The sequence below is a fragment of the Babylonia areolata genome, chromosome 17, assembly GCF_041734735.1.
Source record: "Babylonia areolata isolate BAREFJ2019XMU chromosome 17, ASM4173473v1, whole genome shotgun sequence".
Taxonomy (NCBI): Eukaryota; Metazoa; Mollusca; class Gastropoda; order Neogastropoda; family Buccinidae; genus Babylonia; species Babylonia areolata.
In genome coordinates this window covers 25,706,875-25,730,200 of record NC_134892.1, presented here as the reverse complement: position 1 = coordinate 25,730,200, position 23,326 = coordinate 25,706,875, and the positions used below count along the sequence as shown (strand labels likewise).

Below are 23,326 nucleotides of genomic sequence, written 5' to 3'. Positions count from 1 at the left end.
CACGTTATTCACTCCATGAAACAGTCAACCACGTTCACTCACTCCATGAAACAGTCAGTCACATTATGTACTCCCTGAAACATTTACGTTATTCACTCCCTGAAACATTCACGTTTTTCACTCCATGAAACAGTCAGTCACATTATGTACTCCATGAAACAGTTACAATATTCACTCCCTGAAACATTCACGTTATTCACTCTGAAACATTCACATCATTAACTCTCTGAAACAGTCAGTCACATTATTCACTCCAAGAAACAGTTATGTTATTCATTCCCTGAAACAGTCACATTATTCACTCCCTGAAACAGTTGTTATTCACTCCCTGAAACATTCACGTCATTCACTCTCTGAAACAGTCAGTCATGTTATTCACTCTCTGAAACAGTCATGTTATTCACTCCCTGAAACATTCACGTCATTCACTCTCTGAAACAGTCAGTCATGTTATTCACTCTCTGAAACAGTCATGTTATTCACTCCCTGAAACATTCACGTCATTCACTCTCTGAAACAGTCAGTCATGTTATTCACTCCCTGAAACAGTCACGTTATTCACTCCCTGAAACAGTCACGTTATTCACTCCCAGACACTGCCACACTCACACAGAGGGTGACTAAAAACCAGACACTGCCACACTCACACAGAGGTGTGACTAAAAACCACACACTGTCACACTCACACAGAGGGTGACTAAAAACCAGATACTGCCACACTCACACAGAGGGTGACTAAAAACCAGACACTGCCACACTCACACAGAGGGTGACTAAAAACCAGACACTGCCACACATTCACACAGAGGGTGACTAAAAACCAGACACTGCCACACACTCACACAGAGGGTGACTAAAAACCAGACACTGCCATACTCACACAGAGGTGTGACTAAAAACCACACACTGTCACACTCACACAGAGGGTGACTAAAAACCAGACACTGCCACACTCACACAGAGGGTGACTAAAAACCAGACACTGCCACACAGTCACACAGAGGGTGACTAAAAACCAGCCACTGCCACACATTCACACAGAGGGTGACTAAAAACCAGACACCGCCACACACTCACACAGAGGGTGACTAAAAACCAGACACTGCTACACACTCACACAGAGGGTGACTAAAAACCAGACACTGCTACACACTCACACAGATGGTGACTAAAAACCAGACACTGCCACACATTCACGCAGAGGGTGACTAAAAACCAGACACTGCCACACACTCACACATTGCCACAAACTCACACAGACAGAGGGGGACACATTCACACAAACTCACATGTTGCAGGAAGAGCTGCACGATGATCTCATGACCCTCAATGGCTGCTTCCATGAAGGGTGTCAGGCCAGTACTGGGCTCCCTGTCACCATCATCATCATCATCATCATCGTCAACAGCATCATCGTTATCTCATTACCATCATCACCTTCATCATCATCATCATCGTCATCAGCATTATCTCATGATCATTATCACCTTAATCATCATCACCATAGTCAACAGCATCATCAACACCCTGATTGTCATCATCATCATCGCCATCATCATCATCATTTTCATCAGCAGCAGCATCGCCGTTGTCATCATTGTCATCATCATCTTCATGCTGAAAAGGTATGTCTTAGGTTCCTACCAGGACAGGTGAAGGCTTCAATCCTCTTCGCTGCCACAATGACGAGATAACTCGTCATCGAAATATTCTGACTTTTCCCTGCTTTGCATTCAGTTTGTTGACAATAATGCTGGTAGCTTTCGCTTGAGGAATCTTTCTGGATTCTATTCATAGCTAGAAACACCATCTGCGTCATAAGGCAGTCCTTTATTTGAACATTTTGGCTGGGTTACTGGCCACAGTCTTTGCCTGGCTCCTCTCCTCTCTCACTCAACATTTTTTATTTTTTTGTGCCCATCCCAGAGGTGCAATATTGTTTTAAACAAGATGACTGGAAAGAACTGAATTTTTCCTATTTTCATGCCTAATTTGGTGTCAACTGACAAAGTATTTGCAGAGAAAATGTCAATGATAAAGTTTACCACGGACACACACACACACACACAGACAACCGAACACCGGGTTAAAACATAGACTCACTTTGTTTACACAAGTGAGTCAAAAATGAAGCCAAATTATATGCAAACTGCATTTACTGTTATATTTATATTTTTTGTATTCTCTAAACTTGGCACTTTGATCTGATATTCTGACACAACAACAAAAGCAGTCATTATTATCATTTTTTGTTCAAACAGGAACTTCTTTTGATTAGCATGGAAGTTTTATTTATTTTGCAAACATTTTGGTGCAGGTATAAAAAAAAAGGGAAATTACTCTGTAATTAATGCTAGGGGACTTAATTTGCTTTAAACTGATCTTTCTCATCTTAAACATTACATTTTGAAATTATACTCAATACATACAAAGCTTGTGTGTTTTATTCTCAGTGTACAGGGCTTTCACTATGTTCATTCGCCCAAGTGGTCTTTTTCGGAAAATACTAATATCAATACGACGAGTGGACTTTACAGATCTGTTGGCTGAGCCCTGAAGGTCATGGGCAAAAATCAATTGGGTACACATATTTATACACATTCAAAGCGCTTGCTCATATTCTTCGCGAACGCGAACTACGCCATTTTGTTTCAAGTTGTTGACCTGCCCGTTCAATCCTATAATCAATGGACAATACACAATAACATGTGATGGAAAGTTGGAGAAGGAGACCATTAAATATTTATTCAGAGAAAGATTTGTGAACGCCTCATCACTTACTGGATTATGCCCCAAACTGCCATAAAAATATCCACAGAATCAGTCGGAATTCACAGTTAAAAATTATAAACCATGCGAGTTAATACCCTTGAACTGATCACAATGAAACGAAAAAATTTCCAGTCTTGACTTTTCTCAAAATGAAGTCCTTTTCACTTCTTACGACGTTTAGAAGTACTTGTACTTGGCTCTACATGTTATTAGTTTAACAAAATACTAAATTTTCATATCAACTTTAAAACTATAAAACTAGAATGAACATAAAAGAGAAACTGAATCAACCGTGTCGTACTACATTCCCGGCAGGTGTATCTAGATCTAGTGAAAACGGCTAAATGTTGCAGTGTGATTGCGGGGATAGCCATTAAAAAGAATTTTTTTTATTGCCCTTAAAGATTTTTTGAATGCCCAAGATACACCAGAATGCTATGATTTAAACAGCGTTCTCACTGCGAAGACCGCAATTGATTTATCGCCCTTTAAAAAAGTATGTTCAAATATTAAATTTTAGAACGTCAGTTAAGGAGCCACGATAGTGTAATGGATAAGGCAGTTTCTTCTCACCCGAACACGCGGGGTTCGAATCTGGTTAGGACTTTTTTTTTTTTTAAACGCAAAGCTTTATAATAACAAATACAGAACACATTTTAACGATTAGATTTTTTTTTTTTTAAGTGTATCACAAGTGAGTCTTGAAGGCCTTGCCTCTCTTGTTGTACATGTTTTATGTCACTTATTCTTAAATTTGCATATTTCATTGTAAAACCAGTGAGCCCCATCTCAGATGGGAGCACTGCATTTTAAGCCTTCATTCTATCATCATCATCATCATCATCATTGTCGCGACTGTCATCATCATCATCATAGTTGTCATCATTAGAGCAATATCATCATCATCATCATCTTAGCAACATCACTGTCATCATCATCATCTCCATCATCATAGTACTATGGTACATTCTGTAATGGTGGAAAATTGCAACCACTTATCATGATCATCATCATCAAAGTAATCATAACTGTCATCATCATCATCATAGTCATCATCATCATCATCATTGTAATCATTATCTTAGTACTATGGTATATTCTGAGATGATGGAACACAGCAACCACTGATCATCGTCATCATTATCATCATCACCATCATCATCATAATGGTTGTCACCATCACTGTCATCATAGCACTAGGGAACATTCTGAATGACATGCTATCACCAACAGAGTGTACACACATCAACAGTAAGGACAAGGGGGATAAATCCACTGATTGAAGTGTCATCACTGACACAGTGTACACACATCAACAGTAAGGACAAGGGGGATAAATCCACTGACTGAAGTGTCATCACTGACAGCGTGTACACACATCAACAGTTAGGACAAGGGGGATAAATCCACTGATTGAAGTGTCATCACTGACACAGTGTACACACATCAACAGTAAGGACAAGGGGGATAAATCCACTGACTGAAGTGTCATCACTGACAGCGTGTACACACATCAACAGTTAGGACAAGGGGGATAAATCCACTGATTGAAGTGTCATCACTGACACAGTGTACACACATCAACAGTAAGGACAAGGGGGATAAATCCACTGATTGAAGTGTCATCACTGACACAGTGTACACACATCAAGAGTAAGGACAAGGGGGATAAATCCACTGATTGAAGTGTCATCACTGACACAGTGTACACACATCAACAGTAAGGACAAGGGGGATAAATCCACTGATTGAAGTGTCATCACTGACACAGTGTACACACATCAAGAGTAAGGACAAGGGGGATAAATCCACTGATCACTGACACGGCGTCCATGTTGGCTCTCTGGTCCAGCAGAAAGCTGACGAAGTTCTGGTGACCGGAGTATGTGGCGTGGAACAACGCCGTCCACCCATCCCGGTCTGCTGCCTCTAGCTCCGCCCCTTTCTGGACACACCCACACAATGCATGTCAGTCATTGTCACAACCCATAAGGGTTGCCCATGTAACCCCACCCTTTCCCAAACTAGCTAACGTCCTGACAACACAGGGACACAGGAGAGTTCAGCTCGTTGTTTTACTGTGGTCATGTAAAATATGTATTCGTGACAAATCAAAGCACAGGCAATCAAATAAATACCCCCCCACACCCCCTTCCAACCACAGTACAACTGTACTACAGTCGCAGACAACAGCAGCACCAGTTCAGTTCAACGATGCTGCCAGAGTTCAGGTCTAGAACTCCTCCCGACAGCTGAAGACTGATGGCTCCTGCAGATTCAATGGCTGAAGCTGGTCAGGGCAAGAGGGACGATGGGAAAGTGGGAAAGGGTACGTTGGAAGTGAGGAGTGGGAGTGGGGGTGAGGAAGTTTTCGAAAGGACACGGTAGAGAGGGGACGAGGACCATCCCAGAGTTGTCCTGGAGACTCGTCGAAGGCAGTGGCACAGGAGGGGGGGAAACTGGAAAATCTGTAACAACCCACTCCCACATCTCTGAAGACTATGCCTCTTTTACAGGTTACAGAAGAGTACACCCCCCCCTCCCCCTGTCCCTCCTTAAGCAATATACAGTACACTAAACAAAGTACATGGATAACCTTTTAATAAGCTATCGGTGTATAAAAACTATCGCCATGAAAAGTATTTGAACTGTGTGTTTTCACTTTCCCAAATAATAAAAGGGTTAAACCAACACACAACCCAAAGCATCCATTATGACTAACCACAAATGGCAATAATATTTCAGTATCCACCATGCTAGTTCTGAATAACAGAAACAGCACCAGTGTTGTCACAACCATACCACTTTTCCATACACAAAATGTTTCGGAAAATGTACTGACTGAAATTAGACAATTTCCATTATAAAGAAAACAAATTTGAAACAATAATCCGAGCTGAATATATGGCAAAATGATACACCTGAACACAAAAAATTTACTAATTCCACCCAAATATTTAGAAGTAAAATAATACTGGATTTAAAAGATTTCCACTAAAAAAAACATCACTCCAACCTTACAAGCGCCCATACCCATTTCACTTTGATATCAACAAAAGTCACAAGTCACATCACTAAATTAATATTACGAAGACAAACACAGACTCCCTCACCTGTCACAAGGTAAATAGGCACACCACTGGCCCAGGGTGAAACAACAGACCCACACAGACCAAAACCGAAGAGGGTGACAAGGAAAACGCCCCACAACTTCACTGACAGCACCCAACAGCACACACGCTGGAACGGTGACACGTCTCTCCTCAAAGCTTGGCATCAACAGCCCAGGGGAATCTTTTTTCCCAAACTACCTAAGTTTTTACGAACTCCGATCAGAGTTTAAAAAAAAAATATTGAAGAGAAGGGACATGCCACACACATATCCCCAGATATGCACATGCATAAGCACAAAGGAGAGAGGGAGGTGAAGGAGAGAGATGGAAAGAGAGGGGAAAGAAGGGAGAGAGAGGGGGGGGAGAGAGAGGGGGAGAAGGGAAGGAACAGAGTTGCACAGAACACGCACAACAATTATCAACAAGCCGTGACTGTCATCTAGCTCCACCCCTTTCTGGACACACCCACACAATGCATGTCAGTCATTCAGCTCCACCCCTTTCTGGACACACCCACATAATGCATGTCAGTCATCTAACTCCACCCCTTTCTGGACACACCCACACAATGCATGTCAGTAATCTAGCTCCAACCCTTTCTGGACACGCCCACACAATGCATGTCAGTCGTTCAGCTCCACCCCTTTCTGGACACACCCACATATGCATGTCAGTCATCTAGCTCCAACCCTTTCTGGACACACCCACATAATGCATGTCAGTCATCTAGCTCCAACCCTTTCTGGACACACCAACATAATGCATGTCAGTCATTCAGCTCCACCCCTTTCTGGACACACCCACATAATGCATGTCAGTCATCCACCTCTGCCCCTTTCTGGACACACAATGCATGTCAGTCATCCAGCTCCACCCCTTTCTGGACACACCCACATAATGCATGTCATTCAGCTCCACCCTTTTCTGGACACACCCACATAATGCATGTCAGTCATCCACCTCTGCCCCTTTCTGGACACACAATGCATATCAGTCATTCAGCTCCATCCCTTTCTGGACACACCCACATAATGCATGTCAGTCATCCAGCTCTACCCCTTTCTGGACACACCCACACAATGCATGTCAGTCATCCAGCTCCACCATATCGGTGACACAGAGCAGTGCCCCTGCAGAACAGGCAGCCAGAAAACAGAACATCTGCTGCAGTCCTGCCCACTCCACCAAGCGCTCTGAGAGAAAACCTGGCCCGACCCAATCGCAGTGGCCCGGAAGCTCTACAGAGGACTGGAGGACCAGCAACGCACTGCCGCCTTTGTCGAGGAGACAGGGGAATCCATCTGATAAATGACGAACGAGACAAGAAGTCATCCAGCTCCACCCCTTTCTGGACACACCCACACAATGAATGTCAGTCACACAGCTCCGCCCCTTTCTGGACACACACACACAATGCATGTCAGTCATCTGATTCACCTACACACTCCACCTCCCTCAACCTGATCAGGAATCGACCCACACTCTCCACCAAACTCTCCACCCCCTCACCCACACTCTCCACCCCCCTCACCCTCACCCTGATCAGAAATCGGCCCACTCTCCACCCCCTCACCCACTCTCCACCCCCCTCACCCACACTCTGATCAGAAATTGGCCCACACTCTCCACCCCCTCACCCACACTCCACCCCCTCACCCACACTCTCCATCCCCCTCACCCTCACCCTGATCAGAAATCGGCCCACACTCTCGTTGCCACAGCTGGCAGACAGCATGAGCGGCGTCTGTCCTTTCTGGTTCTTCAGGTTGACGTTACAGCCAGCATCGATCAGCAGGTTGACAATGGCGTCATGGCCGATGTAACAAGCGTACATCAGTGGTGTCCAGCCTCCGATGTTCTTCCGGTCAATCTCTACCTCCCTCCTGAAATAAACGTGTTCAAGTGAAACACCTGAAATATAGGCATTCATGCAACAATCAATATCTAACTCTCACCTGAAATGAAGGTGTTCATGTGACATGCATGGATCAGACGTCTCTCCAGACATTCTCTCGCTCTCTCCTGAAATAAAGGTGTTCACTGTCATCTGAAAGGACCCAGGACTAGAATCAACATCACCTGAAAGGACTTAGGACTAAAATTACAGTCACCTGAAAGGTCTCAGAACTAGAATTACAGTCATCTGAAAGGACTCAGGACTAGAATCACCATCATCTGAAAGGACTCAGGACTTGAATCACCATCATCTGAAAGGACTCAGGACTAGAATTAAAGTCACATGAAAGGACTCAGGACTAGAATTACAGTCATCTGAAAGGACTCAGGACTAGAATCACCATCATCTGAAAGGACTCAGGACTAGAATTAAAGTCACCTGAAAGGACTGAAAGGACTCAGGACTAAAATTAAAGTCACCTGAAAGGACTCAGGACTAGAATTACAGTCATCTGAAAGGACTCAGGACTAGAATCACCATCATCTGAAAGGACTCAGGACTAGAATCACCATCACGTGAAAGGACTCAGGACTAGAATTAAAGTCACATGAAAGAACTTAGGACTAGAATTAAAGTCACCTAAAAGGACTCAGACTAGAATCACAATTATCTGAAAGGACTCCGGACTAGAATCACCATCACGTGAAAGGACTCAGGGCTAGAATTACAGTCACCTGAAAGGACTCAGATCTAGAATTATCATCACTTCTAAGGATTCAGGACCAGAATCTGGATAAAAATAGCACAAGGTTGCACTGAAGGAAGAATGTGTCATTAATACAGTCTGCACCAGCCGAGGCCATCCTTTTGTATGGCCAGCTGAAGGAAGGCCACCGTGAACTTGGAAGACCCTGCAAGCGCTTCAAGCAGGGATCGCGTTAACGCATGTTTTTCACGTATTTGACGCATTTTGACTTTCGCTGACGCATTTTCACAGCGCTCACGCGTAACACTTACGCAAAACAACTTTTACTCCAAGCCGTATCAATGCAACTTTAGGACTGACTTGGCAGCTTGGTTTGCGATACTGAATCAGACGGTACAAGACAAAGTATATGTGCATGCGGAGCACTGCGAGATGCCTACGTGACTCTTAACAGCTACAGCCAATTAACAGAGTATGCGCGCACACAACACTGCTTAGCTGACGAGTTTTGGAACAGAGTGGTGTCATTATAGGGCGTGACCAGTTTCGAGAAAGCCTGCAAAGTTGTCATCATGGATTATGACGCAACATATCCTGATTTTGCTGTGCTGGCGAACATTGCATTGACAGTCTCTGTCAGCTCTGTTCCTTGTGAGAGAGGCTTCAGCTGGCAAAATATGATCAAAACTGCTGACCGATCAAGACTGACAGATGCGCATGTGGACACGCTGTTGCGCATTGCAATGGAAGGTCCAGCATTGAGCCAGTGCAACGAACTGATTGTCAGGGCTTGCGGTGAATTTCAGCGCCGACGTGAGCGGCGAAAATAGGTGAGTAAACCTTTGATTTAGTGTCATAGGTCTGACGCAATTCTGACTCTAACTTACGCGTTTTTTTGCCGACTTTGCGTAAGCTGCACGCGTTTTGAAAAAGTCTAGCGCGATCCCTGGCTTCAAGGGCACCTTGAAGACAAACCTCAAAGCCTGTGACATAGACATCGCTTCCTGGGAAACTAATGCCCTTGACCGCTCTCGCTGGAGGATGCTGTGCTCTAGTGGCATAAAGACGTTTGAAAACAAGAGAACGCTGGCCATTGAGGAGAAGCATGAGCAAAGGAAGCAGGGCTCAACTTCTGGAGATGGTTTCCCTTGCAACACCTGTGGGAAGTGCTGTACATCCAGAATCGGCCTCTTCTCCCATATGAGGACACACACCGACAGATAAGCCTGCCTGCCTACTCATCCGTCGGACCGACGGGAGACTCCATCATTAACTGAACAACAATGAATTATACTGTAGAATTAAACAATTACAAGCTATTAACTTCAGTTTAACTGAAGGGCTAATGAATTATACTGTAGAATAAAACAATTACAAGCTATTAACTTCAGTTAAACTGAAGGGCCATTGAAGTATACTGTAGAATAAAACAATTACAATCTGTAAACTTCTGTGTAAATGAATCTATGAAATATATTGTAAATTAATACAATTATTATTTGCAACTTTTTTAGTTGTGCTGAAAAAATCTACAAGTAGTATTATGATTCTTTGTGTACCAAGAAATGTTTCCTGTGGACTGAAATATTTTCCTCAGCCAGTGCTGTTTGATGAATAAAGCATTACTAGCAATGAAGAAGGAAGCAATGTGTCTTTCTGCCATGTGTCATTCATGCCTGACACAAGCATACCTCACAGTTTCAGTTAAAACAAGTGGCCATTCAGTGGCAAGCACAACTACAGCTAAAGTTAAGAAAACAAAGCATGATGAATTATCAATACCAGCAACAGCTACACCTACACTACAGTGTACTTTACAATTGGGGCATCTTCAAAGCTACACTGACATGACACCCGCTTATAGTACACATGTACCCTGTGCTTGTACCATCATACCGTGTTCACAGCTGGCCTGATATCAAACCCAGTTACAGTACACCTGTACCCTGTGCCAGTACCAGCATACCTTGCAATGAGGGTGTGCACACAGTCATTCTGGCCAATGCTTGGGGGAATGGGGTCAAGTCTCACAGATCAGTACAAAACGATCATATTGACAGTGCACATGTATCTACTGGTAGCAGTGTACCCTGCAATAAGAGTGCATACACAGTCATACTGGAAGCAGGGTGGATGTCCAGGGGAATAGGAGTAAAGTCCTCACAGGTCAGTGCATGCAACAACTACACTGACAGTACACCTCTACTAGTACCGACATACCTTGCAACCAGGACGCAAACACAGCTATACTGACAGCACACCCAGTTTAAGTACACATGTACCTCTATTACTTTACTAGTAGCAATGTACCTTGCAATGAGGAGCTGTGTGAGGGTCCAGGGGGTTGGGGGTAAAGTCCTCACAGAACAGTACGAGCAAGAACTAAACTGATGGTACACATTCCTCGACTGGTACCAGCGTACCTTGCAATGAGGACATGTACACAGCTATACTGATAACACACCCAGTAACAGTATACATGTACCTCTACTGCTGCACTAATAGTAGTGTACCTTGCAATGAGAGCTCATATACAGTTATACTGACAGCACACCCAGTTAAAGTGCACATGTACCGGCGTACTTTGCTATGAGGGCGCGCACACAGTCGTACTGGCCGATGCTGGAGGCCGTGTGGATGTCCAATGGGATGGGGGTGAAGTCCTCACAGATGTTGCTCCAGCCCCGCCACACCGACAGACTTCGCTCCAACAGTTCATTTTCTGACGCTTCATCTGATGCTTCATAGGACAGTTCTGACATGGTCACCTGTGTCACACACACACACACACACACACACACACAAGCACACAATGAGAGTGCATAAATATGTGCATTCATTTGCTTATTCATTATATGTCTTTTCTTCTTCTTTTTTTTTAGCACAATTTTTTGCTTTTTCACCTTCAGTGATGTGTGGGAGGGGGCAAGGCAGGAGGGGGGGGGGATTGGGAGGCAGGTGTATGTGGGGGTGTCAGGGGGGCAGGGGTATGTGTACACATGTATGTGTGTGTGTATGTGTGTACATGTGTGTGTGTTGTTGCATGCACATGACTGGATCTTTGTACAGTGTTGATGTATCATACTGTATGTAATATAATTTCTAATGATGTGTTTCCTTTTACTTCATAAGACCAGTGACAGAAGCGCTGGAGTGGACAAACCGGGAGATAAACTGGCAATGGGTTACCTAGGTTACCAAAATGCAATATTCCAATAAACTGATCAGGGTTTACCAAGGTCACTGATGTTGAAAATGTAGTCAATATTCAGATAAACTGACAATGGGTTATCATGGTTACAAAAATGTAATGTTCCAATACACTGGCAAAGGTTTATCAAGGTCAATGGTCATGAAAAATGCTAATTGCCATTCAAACATTTACACACTGGGAAAGAGTTACTGTGGTGATGTGATGAAAAATGCAATCAATGTTTCAGAAAAAGAGAAAAAAAAGACTGAAAAAAAGGTCTACCTAGGTAGGTTATGAAAAATGAAGTCAATGTTCAGAGCTAACAAGCGGTAGACATAACCAAAATAAATAATGATCAAATGCAGAACTGCAGGTCCACAGGTAACAAGACACGTTACACAAAGGTTATGTTACACAAAGGTTATGGTTATGTTACAGAAAAGCAGAAATACAAAACAGGATTTAGTCATTCAGGATGACACCATAAACCGATGTCCTGTGTGCAGCATGCATAAAGCGCACGTTCAACAACTCACGACACCAAAAAACAGTTGTCCCTGGCAAGATTATGTAGAATAAGAGACACAAGGCCTTCAAGACTCACTTGTGATACACTTTAAAAAAAAATCCACGCTTTTTATGTATTGAGTATAATTTCAAAATGTAATGTTTAAGATGAGAAAGATCAGTTTAAAGCAAATTAAGTCCCCTAGCATTAATTACAGAGTAATTTCCCTTTTTTACTATCTGCACCAAAACGTTTGCAAAATAAATAAAACTTCCATGCATAGCAAAAGAAGTTCCTGTTTGAAGAAAAAAATGATAATAATGACTGCTCTTGTTGTTGGGTCAGAATATCAGAGCAAAGTGCCAAGTTTAGAGAATACAAAAAATATAAATATAACAGTAAATGCAGTTTGCATATAATTAGGCTTCTTTTTTTATTTTTTGTGCCCATCCCAGAGGTGCAATATTGTTTTAAACAAGATGACTGGAAAGAACTGAATTTTTCCTAATTTTATGCCAAATTTGGTGTCAACTGACAAAGTATTTGCAGAGAAAATGTCAATGTTAAAGTTTACCACGGACACACAGACACACGGACACACACACACACACAGACAACCGAACACCGGGTTAAAACATAGACTCACTTTGTTTACACAAGTGAATCAAAAATCCACTTTGATAGGAAAACAAATAAAATGGCAGGCAGAAAAATACACAAAAAACAGGATGATGCGGTCAGTGTAGCAACACGCTCTCCCTGAGGAGAAGAGATCTCCCTGAGGAGAAGAGCGTGAATTTCACACAGAGAAATCTGTTGTGAAAAAAAGAGTAATACAATACAATGCAATATAACACAATATGAATTAAGCAGCTTGCCAGTATCTGAACAGTCATATCAAATCAAACTAAAAGCTGCTGATGGACATATTTCTCATACGTTTTGCTATAAACAAAAGGGTTAATTCCAAATGTGTTTGCAAGAAAGATAATCAGTACCCTATAAAGTGCATACCAGTGTGTGTGTGTGTGTGTGTGTGTGTGTGTGTGTGTGTATCATGTATGTTTGTGTGTGAGACACTGTTCGTTCTTTTGTTTTGAGTCTATTTAATGTCTGGGTGTGCGCGTGCATGTGCCTGTGGGTGTGAGTGTGTGTGTGTGTGTGTGTGTGTGTGTGTGTGGGTGCACGCGTGTGTGTGTGTGTGTGTTTATGAAATGTGTGTTTTATGGAATGTATTTCATTTCAATCTAAGCATTATTTACCTGATATTTTTGTTTTTGGTGGATTTTGCTTTTTGATTTGTTCTATAAACGCACTGATTTGAGCTGTTGTAATGTTTTTATGTTATGTTTATATCTAGCTTGATGATGTAAGGTGCTGTGAGCTTCATTAGTACTGGATATCACGCCACAGAAAAGTTATGAATCATTATCATTATTTATTATTATTATCCACACATGTCATTTTAGACAAATATGTGATACTGTGTGTGTGTGCATGTGTAAAACAACAATGTGCATACAGTATCTTTGTCGTGTGTGTTTTGTCAGGGGCCATCAATTATTGATCAATAGGATGCCTGCCTGTCACTTCTCACCCACTCTGATCCAGTTAGTGGGCAGGAGGGAGAGTGTGAATGTGATTGGAGTAATTTTTTTTTTTTTTTTTTTTTTTTCAAGCAACCGGCCTGCGGAAACCTCCCCCAAAAAGTAGCAAAATAATCAACGAGTTGATTGTGGTTACACAACAGAAGAAGAAGAAGAAGAAGACGTTCACACTGCCAGTTACACTGAGGAGTGGAGGGGAAGCCAATAAAATATTATGTGCACCGTTTAACTGTTAATATCAACAACGCCCTAGGACTCTTAATAACAAATCTAGACAGTGGATGCTGTACACCGATTACCCGTTAATCATAACAGTTCTCTACCCAAGCTTGACGGACGTTGACCCTTATGACTGCAGTGTAGGTCTAATTCATACTGTGTGGTATTTTATCTTAGGTATAACAGAAAGGAAGAATTGGCTTACTGTTTACAACGTCTGAACAGTTGAAAGTGTGACGACAGCAGAAGGGTCTTCAAGTTTTCCAGGTTGGTTTGGCACCGTGAGTTCCCCCAGAGTTTGAGACAACGATCTGTCCTGCGATCAACCCGGGCTCGAAACTGGCATCAAAAACAGAGTGGCAATGGCTTCGGCCCGCACAGCAAACGAAGATTGAACAACATATCTTGTTATGCTCCCACAAACAAGGGGTGGTCGTTTCAAGCGCTGTTGCTAACTGTTGAATGTTCAGTTTGTTATTGTGCCGTTTGTTTGCACTGGTGGCAGTCCCAGTCGGCAGACAGCCATTTTCACCGCAGCAAGAGTAGTACCATTTAAGGATTGTACACTTTGGGACTAGCAGCCACTGGTAGGGGTGGTGGGGGTGGGAGGTGGGGAGGAAGAGCAGTGGTAACAGTAGAAGTAACAGTAGCAGCAGTAGTAACAGTAGTAATAGTGGCAGTAGTAATAATGACAGCAGTAATATTGGCTGTAGTGATAGTAGCTGTAAGGACAGTTCCAGTGGGAACAACACTGGCAGCAGTAATGCAGCAGTAGTAATAGTGGCAGCAATAACACTGGCAGCAGTAATGCAGCAGTAGTAATAGTGGCAGCAATAACACTGGCAGCAGTATGAGTAGCAGTAGTAATAGTGGCAGCAATAACAGTGGCAGCAGTAATGCAGCAGTAGTAATAGTGGCAGCAATAACACTGGCAGCAGTAATGCAGCAGTAGTAATAGTGGCAGCAGTAATGCAGCAGTAGTAATAGTGGCAGCAGTAATGCAGCAGCAATAATAGTGGCAGCAGTAATGCAGCAGCAATAATAGTGGCAGCAGTAATGCAGCAGTAGTAATAGTGGCAGCAATAACACTGGCAGCAGTAATGCAGCAGTAGTAATAGTGGCAGCAATAACACTGGCAGCAGTATGAGTAGCAGTAGTAATAGTGGCAGCAATAACACTGGCAGCAGTATGAGTAGCAGTAGTAATAGTGGCAGCAATAACACTGGCAGCAGTATGAGTAGCAGTAGTAATAGTGGCAGCAATAACAGTGGCAGCAGTAATGCAGCAGTAGTAATAGTGGCAGCAGTAATGCAGCAGTAGTAATAGTGGCAGCAATAACACTGGCAGCAGTAATGCAGCAGTAGTAATAGTGGCAGCAATAACACTGTACTGGCAGCAGTATGAGTAGCAGTAGTAATAGTGGCAGCAATAACACTGGCAGCAGTATGAGTAGCAGTAGTAATAGTGGCAGCAATAACACTGGCAGCAGTAATGCAGCAGTAGTAATAGTGGCAGCAATAACAATGGCAGTAGTATGAGTAGCAGTAAGGACAGCAGCAGTAGCGGTAGTAATCGTAGCAGTAGTAGTAATAATGGCAGTAGTAATAGTGGCTGTAATAGTAGCGATAGGAACTGTAGCAGTAGTAATAGTAGCGGTAGGAACAGTAGCAATAATAATAGTAGCAGTAGGAACAGTAGCAGTAGTAATAGTAACAATGCTGATAACTGTAGCTGTAGTAATAGTAGCAGTATGACTAGCGGTAGTTGCAGTAGGCGACAGTAGTGGTTGTAACCGTGTAGAAAGGACTGACATTTTGATGCCTGTGCCACTTAGTTGTTTTTTTGTTGTTGTTGTTGTTTGTTGTTTTTGTTTGTTTATTTTTTGCATCCCAGCAGTATGACCGTTAGGCCCGGCGACAGAGAAGGAGTAGAAAAAGCAAATAATTGTATTCAACATCCATGTATTCTTTTTAATTTGGGCTTTATCTGGGTAAAGTATGGTTTTCCTTTTTTTTTTTTTTTTTTTGTTGGTTGGTTGGTTGGTTTTTTGTTTGTTTGTTTTTTGTTGGTTTTTTTTTGTTTGTTTGTTTTTTTCTCTTTTTTATGTAAATTTAATGTTTTATATTAACAACTTTGAACATTTAATGTGTCAACTGATTTTGATATCATTTTGTTTTGGACACCTGTGTGGGATAAACATGATGGTTCAGTCCGCTCGCAGTAACACCGGATTGAAATTAAAACATCAAAGCTTCTGAAATACTTGGAAATTTTGGATTCGGTTTCTGGATGCATCAAAAAGGCAGGTCAGTTTCCATCGACATACCCGAAACCCATGTATCACCCGTTGAGTCGATCTATTCCATTGACGCAAAAAATCTGCCATATATCGTGTGAAGAAGAGACAGGCGGCGGTGTCATAAGTTGCCTCGTGAGAGGAGGTTGCCACGGGTATAAATAGAAGTTGTCACTCCGTGGGAGGTAACAGACACAGGCTTCAGTTCACAAGGGGAGGTCACCGGACACAGACCCACGGACCTGTCTGTGCACTGGCCTCAGAACAGAGACAATAATTATTATATTACTATGTGAAGGACGGTGAGAGAAGCGGCGGTGAGGAAGACATGTCGGGTACGGGGTTGGGGTGGTGCTGGGGGTGGACCGCCTTCCTCCCCTTCCTCGTCCTGGGACACACAGGTAAGGCTGTCGTTGTTGTTGGTGGTGGTGGTGGTGGTGATGATGATGAGGATGATAACGACGTTCAGGACACACAGGTAAGGCTGTCGTTGTTGTTGTTGTTGTTGTTGGTGGTGGTGATGATGATGATGATGATGATAACGACGTTCAGGACACACAGGTAAGGCTGTCGTTGGTGTTGTTGTTGTTGGTGGTGGTGGTGGCGGTGGTGGTGATGATGATGATGATGATGATAACGACGTTCAGGACACACAGGTAAGGCTGTCGTTGGTGTTGTTGTTGGTGGTGGTGGCGGTGGTGGTGGTGGTGGTTATGATTACGACGTTCAGGACACACAGGTAAAGCTGTCGTTGGTGTTGTTGTTGTTGTTGGTGGTGGTGGCGGTGGTGGTGATGATGATGATGATGATGATGATAACGACGTTCAGGACACACAGGTAAGGCTGTCGTTGTTGTTGTTGGTGGTGGTGGTAGTGGTGGTGATAACGACGTTCAGGACACAGAGGAAAGGCTGTCGTTGTTGTTGGTGGTGGTGGTGGTAGTGGTGGTGATAACGACGTTCAGGACACAGAGGAAAGGCTGTAGAGTTGTCAGTTGTTGTTGCTGATGATGATGTTGTTGTTAATGATGATGATGATAATGATGATGATAACGGCGTTAAGGACACAGAGGTAAGGCTGTAGAGTTATCAGTTGTTGTTGCTGATGATGATGTTGTTGTTAATGATGATGATGATAATGATGATGATAACGGCGTTAAGGACACAGAGGTAAGGCTGTAGAGTTGTCAGTTGTTGTTGCTGATGATGATGTTGTTGTTAATGATGATGATGATAATGATGATGATAACGGCGTTAAGGACACAGAGGTAAGGCTGTAGAGTTATCAGTTGTTGTTGCTGATGATGATGTTGTTGTTAATGATGATGATGATAACGGCGTTAAGGACACAGAGGTAAGGCTGTAGAGTTGTTGTTGTTGTTGCTGATGATGATGTTGTTGTTAATGATGATGATGATAACGGCGTTAAGGACACAGAGGTAAGGCTGTAGAGTTGTTGTTGTTGTTGCTGCTGATGATGTTGTTGTTAATGATGATGATGATGATAACGACGTTAAGGACACAGAGGTAAGGCTGTAGAGTTGTTGTTGCTGTTGATGTCGTAGTTGCTGTTGTTGATGATGATGATGTTTTTGCTGCTGCTGCTGATGATGATCATGATGACGATGTTAAGAAAACAAACGAAATGAAAAGAAAAATAGAAAAAAAATGCATCTCACACCCCTGACCTGTTTATCCATAATGTGTGCATGTACGATACTCATGTCTATTATGCAAAGGCTGAAAAAACGCTTGAACACAAATACCAATGAAACATTACCAATCGTAAACTGATTTTTTATTTTTATTTTTATTTTTTTTACTTCAGATACAAATTTTATTCACAAAAATGTCAGTCTCCAAGTCATATTGTCTGCAAAAACTAAAAACAACAAAGCACTGAACGGTGATAGGACTTTTTGATGCATATTGAGTCTGTTTGAACTTTTTTTCTCTGTTGGTGTCAGGGTCTTGTTGTAAGGAATAAGGATATGCTGAATAAGATCGTGAAAGCAAGATTGTGGGTGTGAGACAGAGCAGTTTAAGTAAATTGTGTGATGTCACAGCACAACAAAAGTCATGTGAATTTCAAGCGACAGCAGCCATACTCTGGCAAATTGTTATCAACTTCTACCTTCAGGCAAATACTTTAGTGTTCCACACCACAGATGAATTTGCCTTGGGACATACCGTGACTCTTATGTGTTGTTTACATGTTTTACACCACAGATGAATTTGCCTTGTGACATAATTACATATAGTCTGTTTTGTGTACTCCTGTTATTGAAGCCACCGTTTATGTTATATTCGCTGTTGTTGGTGGTGTTGTTATCGCTGTTGTTGTTGTTGTTAATGATGATGATGATGGTGATGATGATGATGATGACGATGACGATGTTACTGATGACATTGTTGTTATATCCACTGCTATTGTTGTTACTGCTGCCGCCGATGACGATGATCATGTTACTGATGGTACTGTTGTTGTTATATTCGCTGCTGTTGTAGTTACTGCTGTTGCTGACCATGATAGTTCTCCAGGTTTTACTGATGCCATTGCTATTAGCAAACTGAAGAGCACACACATAGAACTGCATACTTTACGTGTGTGTAACAATTTTGCACTGAATTGTAAATAGCTTGATATTTTCTATTGAGGTGAAGGCTCTGTCATATAAGAATGTACTTTTAATGGAAAAACCCAGACAACTGAATTGTTTTTTGTACTTTTGAAAAAGTTTATTAATCAAAACTCGAGTTTGGTTTGTGAATGAAATTGTTTTGTTTATGCGATGTCTTACCCGTGGTTTGTATATTGCCCGTTTCTGCAGTCAGTTCATGAAATTGTTTTGTTTATGCGATATCTTACCCGTGGTTTGTGTATTGCCCGTTATGTGATCAGTTCATGCCCAGGAAGACAGAAAGCAGTGAAGATGACGCTGGCTCCACGGCCGGCGTTCTGTGTTGATGGACACGGAAGTGATCTGTGACAACCCGGAAGACACGGAAAGACGTGTCGTTTGGACAGACTGACGGACAGACAGACAGACAGACGGACAGGGACAGGGGCAGGACGGGAGCACAGGGAAGTCACACGGATCACATTACCGTCGGTACAAGCACGTGACACACGCTGTACGTTTGCCGACATCTTCTGAGTGTCATGCCTTGACACACGCTCCAGCCCACATATATAATAGTTGGTTCATGTCATGCCTTGACACACACCACATAGTTGGTTCATGTCATGCCTTGACACACACCACATAGTTGGTTCATGTCATGCCTTGACACACCCCACGTAGTTCGTTCATGTCATGCCTTGACACACACCGCATAGTTGGTTCATGTCATGCCATGACACACACCACATAGTTCGTTCATGTCATGCCTTGACACACACCACATAGTCACTTCATGTCATGCCTTGACACACACCACATAGTCACTTCATGGCATGCCATGACACACACCACATAGTTGGTTCATGTCATGCCATGACACACACCACATAGTCACTTCATGTCATGCCATGACACACACCACATAGTCACTTCATGTCATGCCTTGACCCCACACACCACACAGTTGGTTCATGTCATGCCATGACACACACCACATAGTTGGTTCATGTCATGCCATGACACACACCACATAGTCACTTCATGTCATGCCATGACACACACCACATAGTTGGTTCATGTCATGCCTTGACACACACCACATAGTTGGTTCATGCCATGCCTTGACACACACCACATAATTGGTTCATGTCATGCCTTGACACACACCACATAGTTGGTTCATGTCATGCCATGACACACACCACATAGTTGGTTCATGTCATGCCTTGACACACACCACATAGTTGGTTCATGTCATGCCTTGACACACACCACATAGTTGGTTCATGTCACGCCTTGACACACACCACATAGTCACTTCATGTCATGCCTTGACACACACCACATAGTCACTTCATGTCATGCCATGACACACACCACATAGTTCGTTCATGTCATGCCTTGACACACACCACATAGTCACTTCATGTCATGCCTTGACACACACCACATAGTCACTTCATGGCATGCCATGACACACACCACATAGTTGGTTCATGTCATGCCATGACACACACCACATAGTCACTTCATGTCATGCCATGACACACACCACATAGTCACTTCATGTCATGCCTTGACACACACCACACAGTTGGTTCATGTCATGCCATGACACACACCACATAGTTGGTTCATGTCATGCCTTGACACACACCACATAGTCACTTCATGTCATGCCATGACACACACCACATAGTTGGTTCATGTCATGCCTTGACACACACCACATAGTTGGTTCATGCCATGCCTTGACACACACCACATAATTGGTTCATGTCATGCCTTGACACACACCACATAGTTGGTTCATGTCATGCCATGACACACACCACATAGTTGGTTCATGTCATGCCTTGACACACACCACATAGTTGGTTCATGTCACGCCTTGACACACACCACATAGTCACTTCATGTCATGCCTTGACACACACCACATAGTCACTTCATGTCATGCCTTGACACACACCACATAGTTGGTTCATGTCATGTCATGACACACACCACATAGTCACTTCATGTCATGCCTTGACACACACCACATAGTTGGTTCATGTCACGCCTTGACACACACCACATAGTCACTTCATGTCATGCCTTGACACACACCACATAGTTGGTTCATGTCACGCCTTGACACACACCACATAGTCACTTCATGTCATGCCTTGACACACACCACATAGTTGGTTCATGTCATGCCTTGAGGCCCTCTATCATTGTTCAGGGAAAACGCTTTTGTTGTTGTAGATGATGGTTGTCATGATAATGTTGTAGTTGTTGTTGATGTAGTTGTTGCTGTTGTTTATGATGTTGTTATGATGATGATGCTGATGATGATGACGATGCTGTTGCAGTTTTTGTTGATGATGATGATGTTTTTGATGATTATGTTGTTGTTGCTGTTGCTGATGTATTTGTTGTTGTTGTTGTTGTTGATGATGATGATGTTTTTGATGATTATGTTGTTGTTGCTGTTGCTGATGTATTTGTTGTTGTTGTTGTTGCTGTTGCTGATGTATTTGTTGTTGTTGTTGTTGTTGATGATGATGATGGTGCTTTTTCACAGCACGTCTCTTCGTATTCTCTCTGCCTCTCTTCTGTTGCTTCCTACTGTCCTCTCCATCATTATTATCATCATCATCATCATCACCATCCTCCTCCTATCATCATCATCGTGATCATCAGCATTATCACCACCATCATCATCGTGAACATCATCATCACCATCATCACCAGACTCAGTTGATCTGTTTCCCGACAACAGAAGTTCCAGATGTGCTGGATGTCCGGGCGATACCATCCAAGGCCAGAGAAGGGGTGTCAGGTTTGAACCTTATATGCCGACATCCCCTGGCTCTGAATGAAACCTTCCTCAGTGTCACGTGGTCCCGGGTTCACGACAATCACCAGCAGATCCTGTTTGAAAAAGTCCTGTCTGGGGACAGGTCTGTCAATTATTCCTTCTTTGGACCCTGGAAGCAAAGGACGGCATGGCACGATGTGACGTCGTTGGCTGACGTCACTCTGGATGGTGTTGACGTCAGCAGGAGTGACGCGGGAACGTACCGATGCGAATTGTCCACTGACGTCAGCACGATTTACAGTGATACATCCTTCACAGTTTTGTGTATGTTGATGGGAAGCCCTTTTTACCTATATTTTCGGAAAAATCGTTAAAAGATGTTGGTAATCTTGTATTGATGTTTAAAAAAATTGAAAGTTTGTTTCGTAGTCCAGATGGACATTTGATTTAATTAAGTTTACACTGAAAACAATACACAAAAACTGCTCTATAACTGTATATACTTCATTTTCTTGGTTGTCTGTCTGTCTTAGCTATATAAACATAGCTCGCATGTTGCTTTATTCGTTCAAAAGAAGAAAGAAAAATGCGAGTCACAGAGAGAGAGGCGCACAGAGGGAGAGAGAGAGGGAGATATATATATTCAGAGAGATACAGAGCATGAAAGAGACAGAGAGAGACAAAGGCAGACAGAGACAGACACAGGCACACACAGAGACGCAGAGAGACAGACAGAGACAGACACGGAAAGACAGAGACAGACGGCCAGATACAGACAAACGGACAGAGACAGAAAGACAGACCGATAGACCTACTGACAGACAGATGTATGAATGTGGCATGGGGTGTGTTGTTCCCCAGACAGCCCCGGGACCTCCACACAGACAGACAGACAATCACACAGACAGACAGACAGATGCATGAAGGTGGCATGACGTCTTGTTCCAGACGGCCCTGGGACCTCCACACACATTACCTCCCAACACGGATCTTTCCGGGTCCAGGAAGGGGACACCATCTCCCTCACATGCACCGCCAGTTGTCTCCCTTCCTGTCACTTCCGCTGGACTTGTTCAGGGTGTAAGGTGTGTATCAGTACTCGGTCAATCAGTCAGTAAACACATCCATCTGTCAGTTAATCTGTCAGATATGTATCAGTACGCCAACAATCAATTAACACATTCATAAGTCAGTCAGACAGGTATGTATTAATACGCCAACAATCAATCAATCAATCTACACATCAGTCAGTCAGTGTGTCAGTCAGTCAGTAAACACATCCATCTGTCAGTTAATCTGTCAGATATGTATCAGTACGCCAACAATCAATTCATCACCTGACAATATACACATCAGTCAGTCAGGTATGTATCAGTACGTGAAAATCAATCTGTCAGTCAATCAATTAACACATCCATCAGTCTGTTAGTCTGTCAGTCAGTCAATCAGTCAGTCAGTCACACAGCCAGTCAGGTATGTATCAGTACGTGAAAAATCAATCTGTCAGTCAATCGATTAACACATCCATCAGTATGTCAGTCAATCAGTCAGGTATGTATCAGTACGTGAAAAATCAATCTGTC

General features: G+C 42.9%; 1 protein-coding gene across 4 annotated transcripts in view; it reads right to left on the bottom strand.

The window, feature by feature from the left end:
- The window catches only part of LOC143291782 (ankyrin repeat and SAM domain-containing protein 3-like), a 49,529-nt gene extending 34,988 nt beyond the window's left edge, over positions 1-14,541 (bottom strand). For all 4 annotated transcript variants that reach the window (XM_076601936.1, XM_076601938.1, XM_076601939.1 and 1 more), the window contains exons 1-5: positions 14,221-14,541; positions 11,072-11,256; positions 7,570-7,768; positions 4,596-4,717; positions 1,290-1,371 (exon numbers count right to left, since the gene is read on the bottom strand). In XM_076601936.1, the coding sequence (XP_076458051.1) occupies positions 1,290-1,371; positions 4,596-4,717; positions 7,570-7,768; positions 11,072-11,250 (582 nt within the window). In that variant the 5' untranslated portion in view covers positions 11,251-11,256; positions 14,221-14,541. The remainder of the gene's footprint in view (positions 1-1,289; positions 1,372-4,595; positions 4,718-7,569; positions 7,769-11,071; positions 11,257-14,220) is intronic.
- Positions 14,542-23,326: the final 8,785 nt, after the last annotated feature.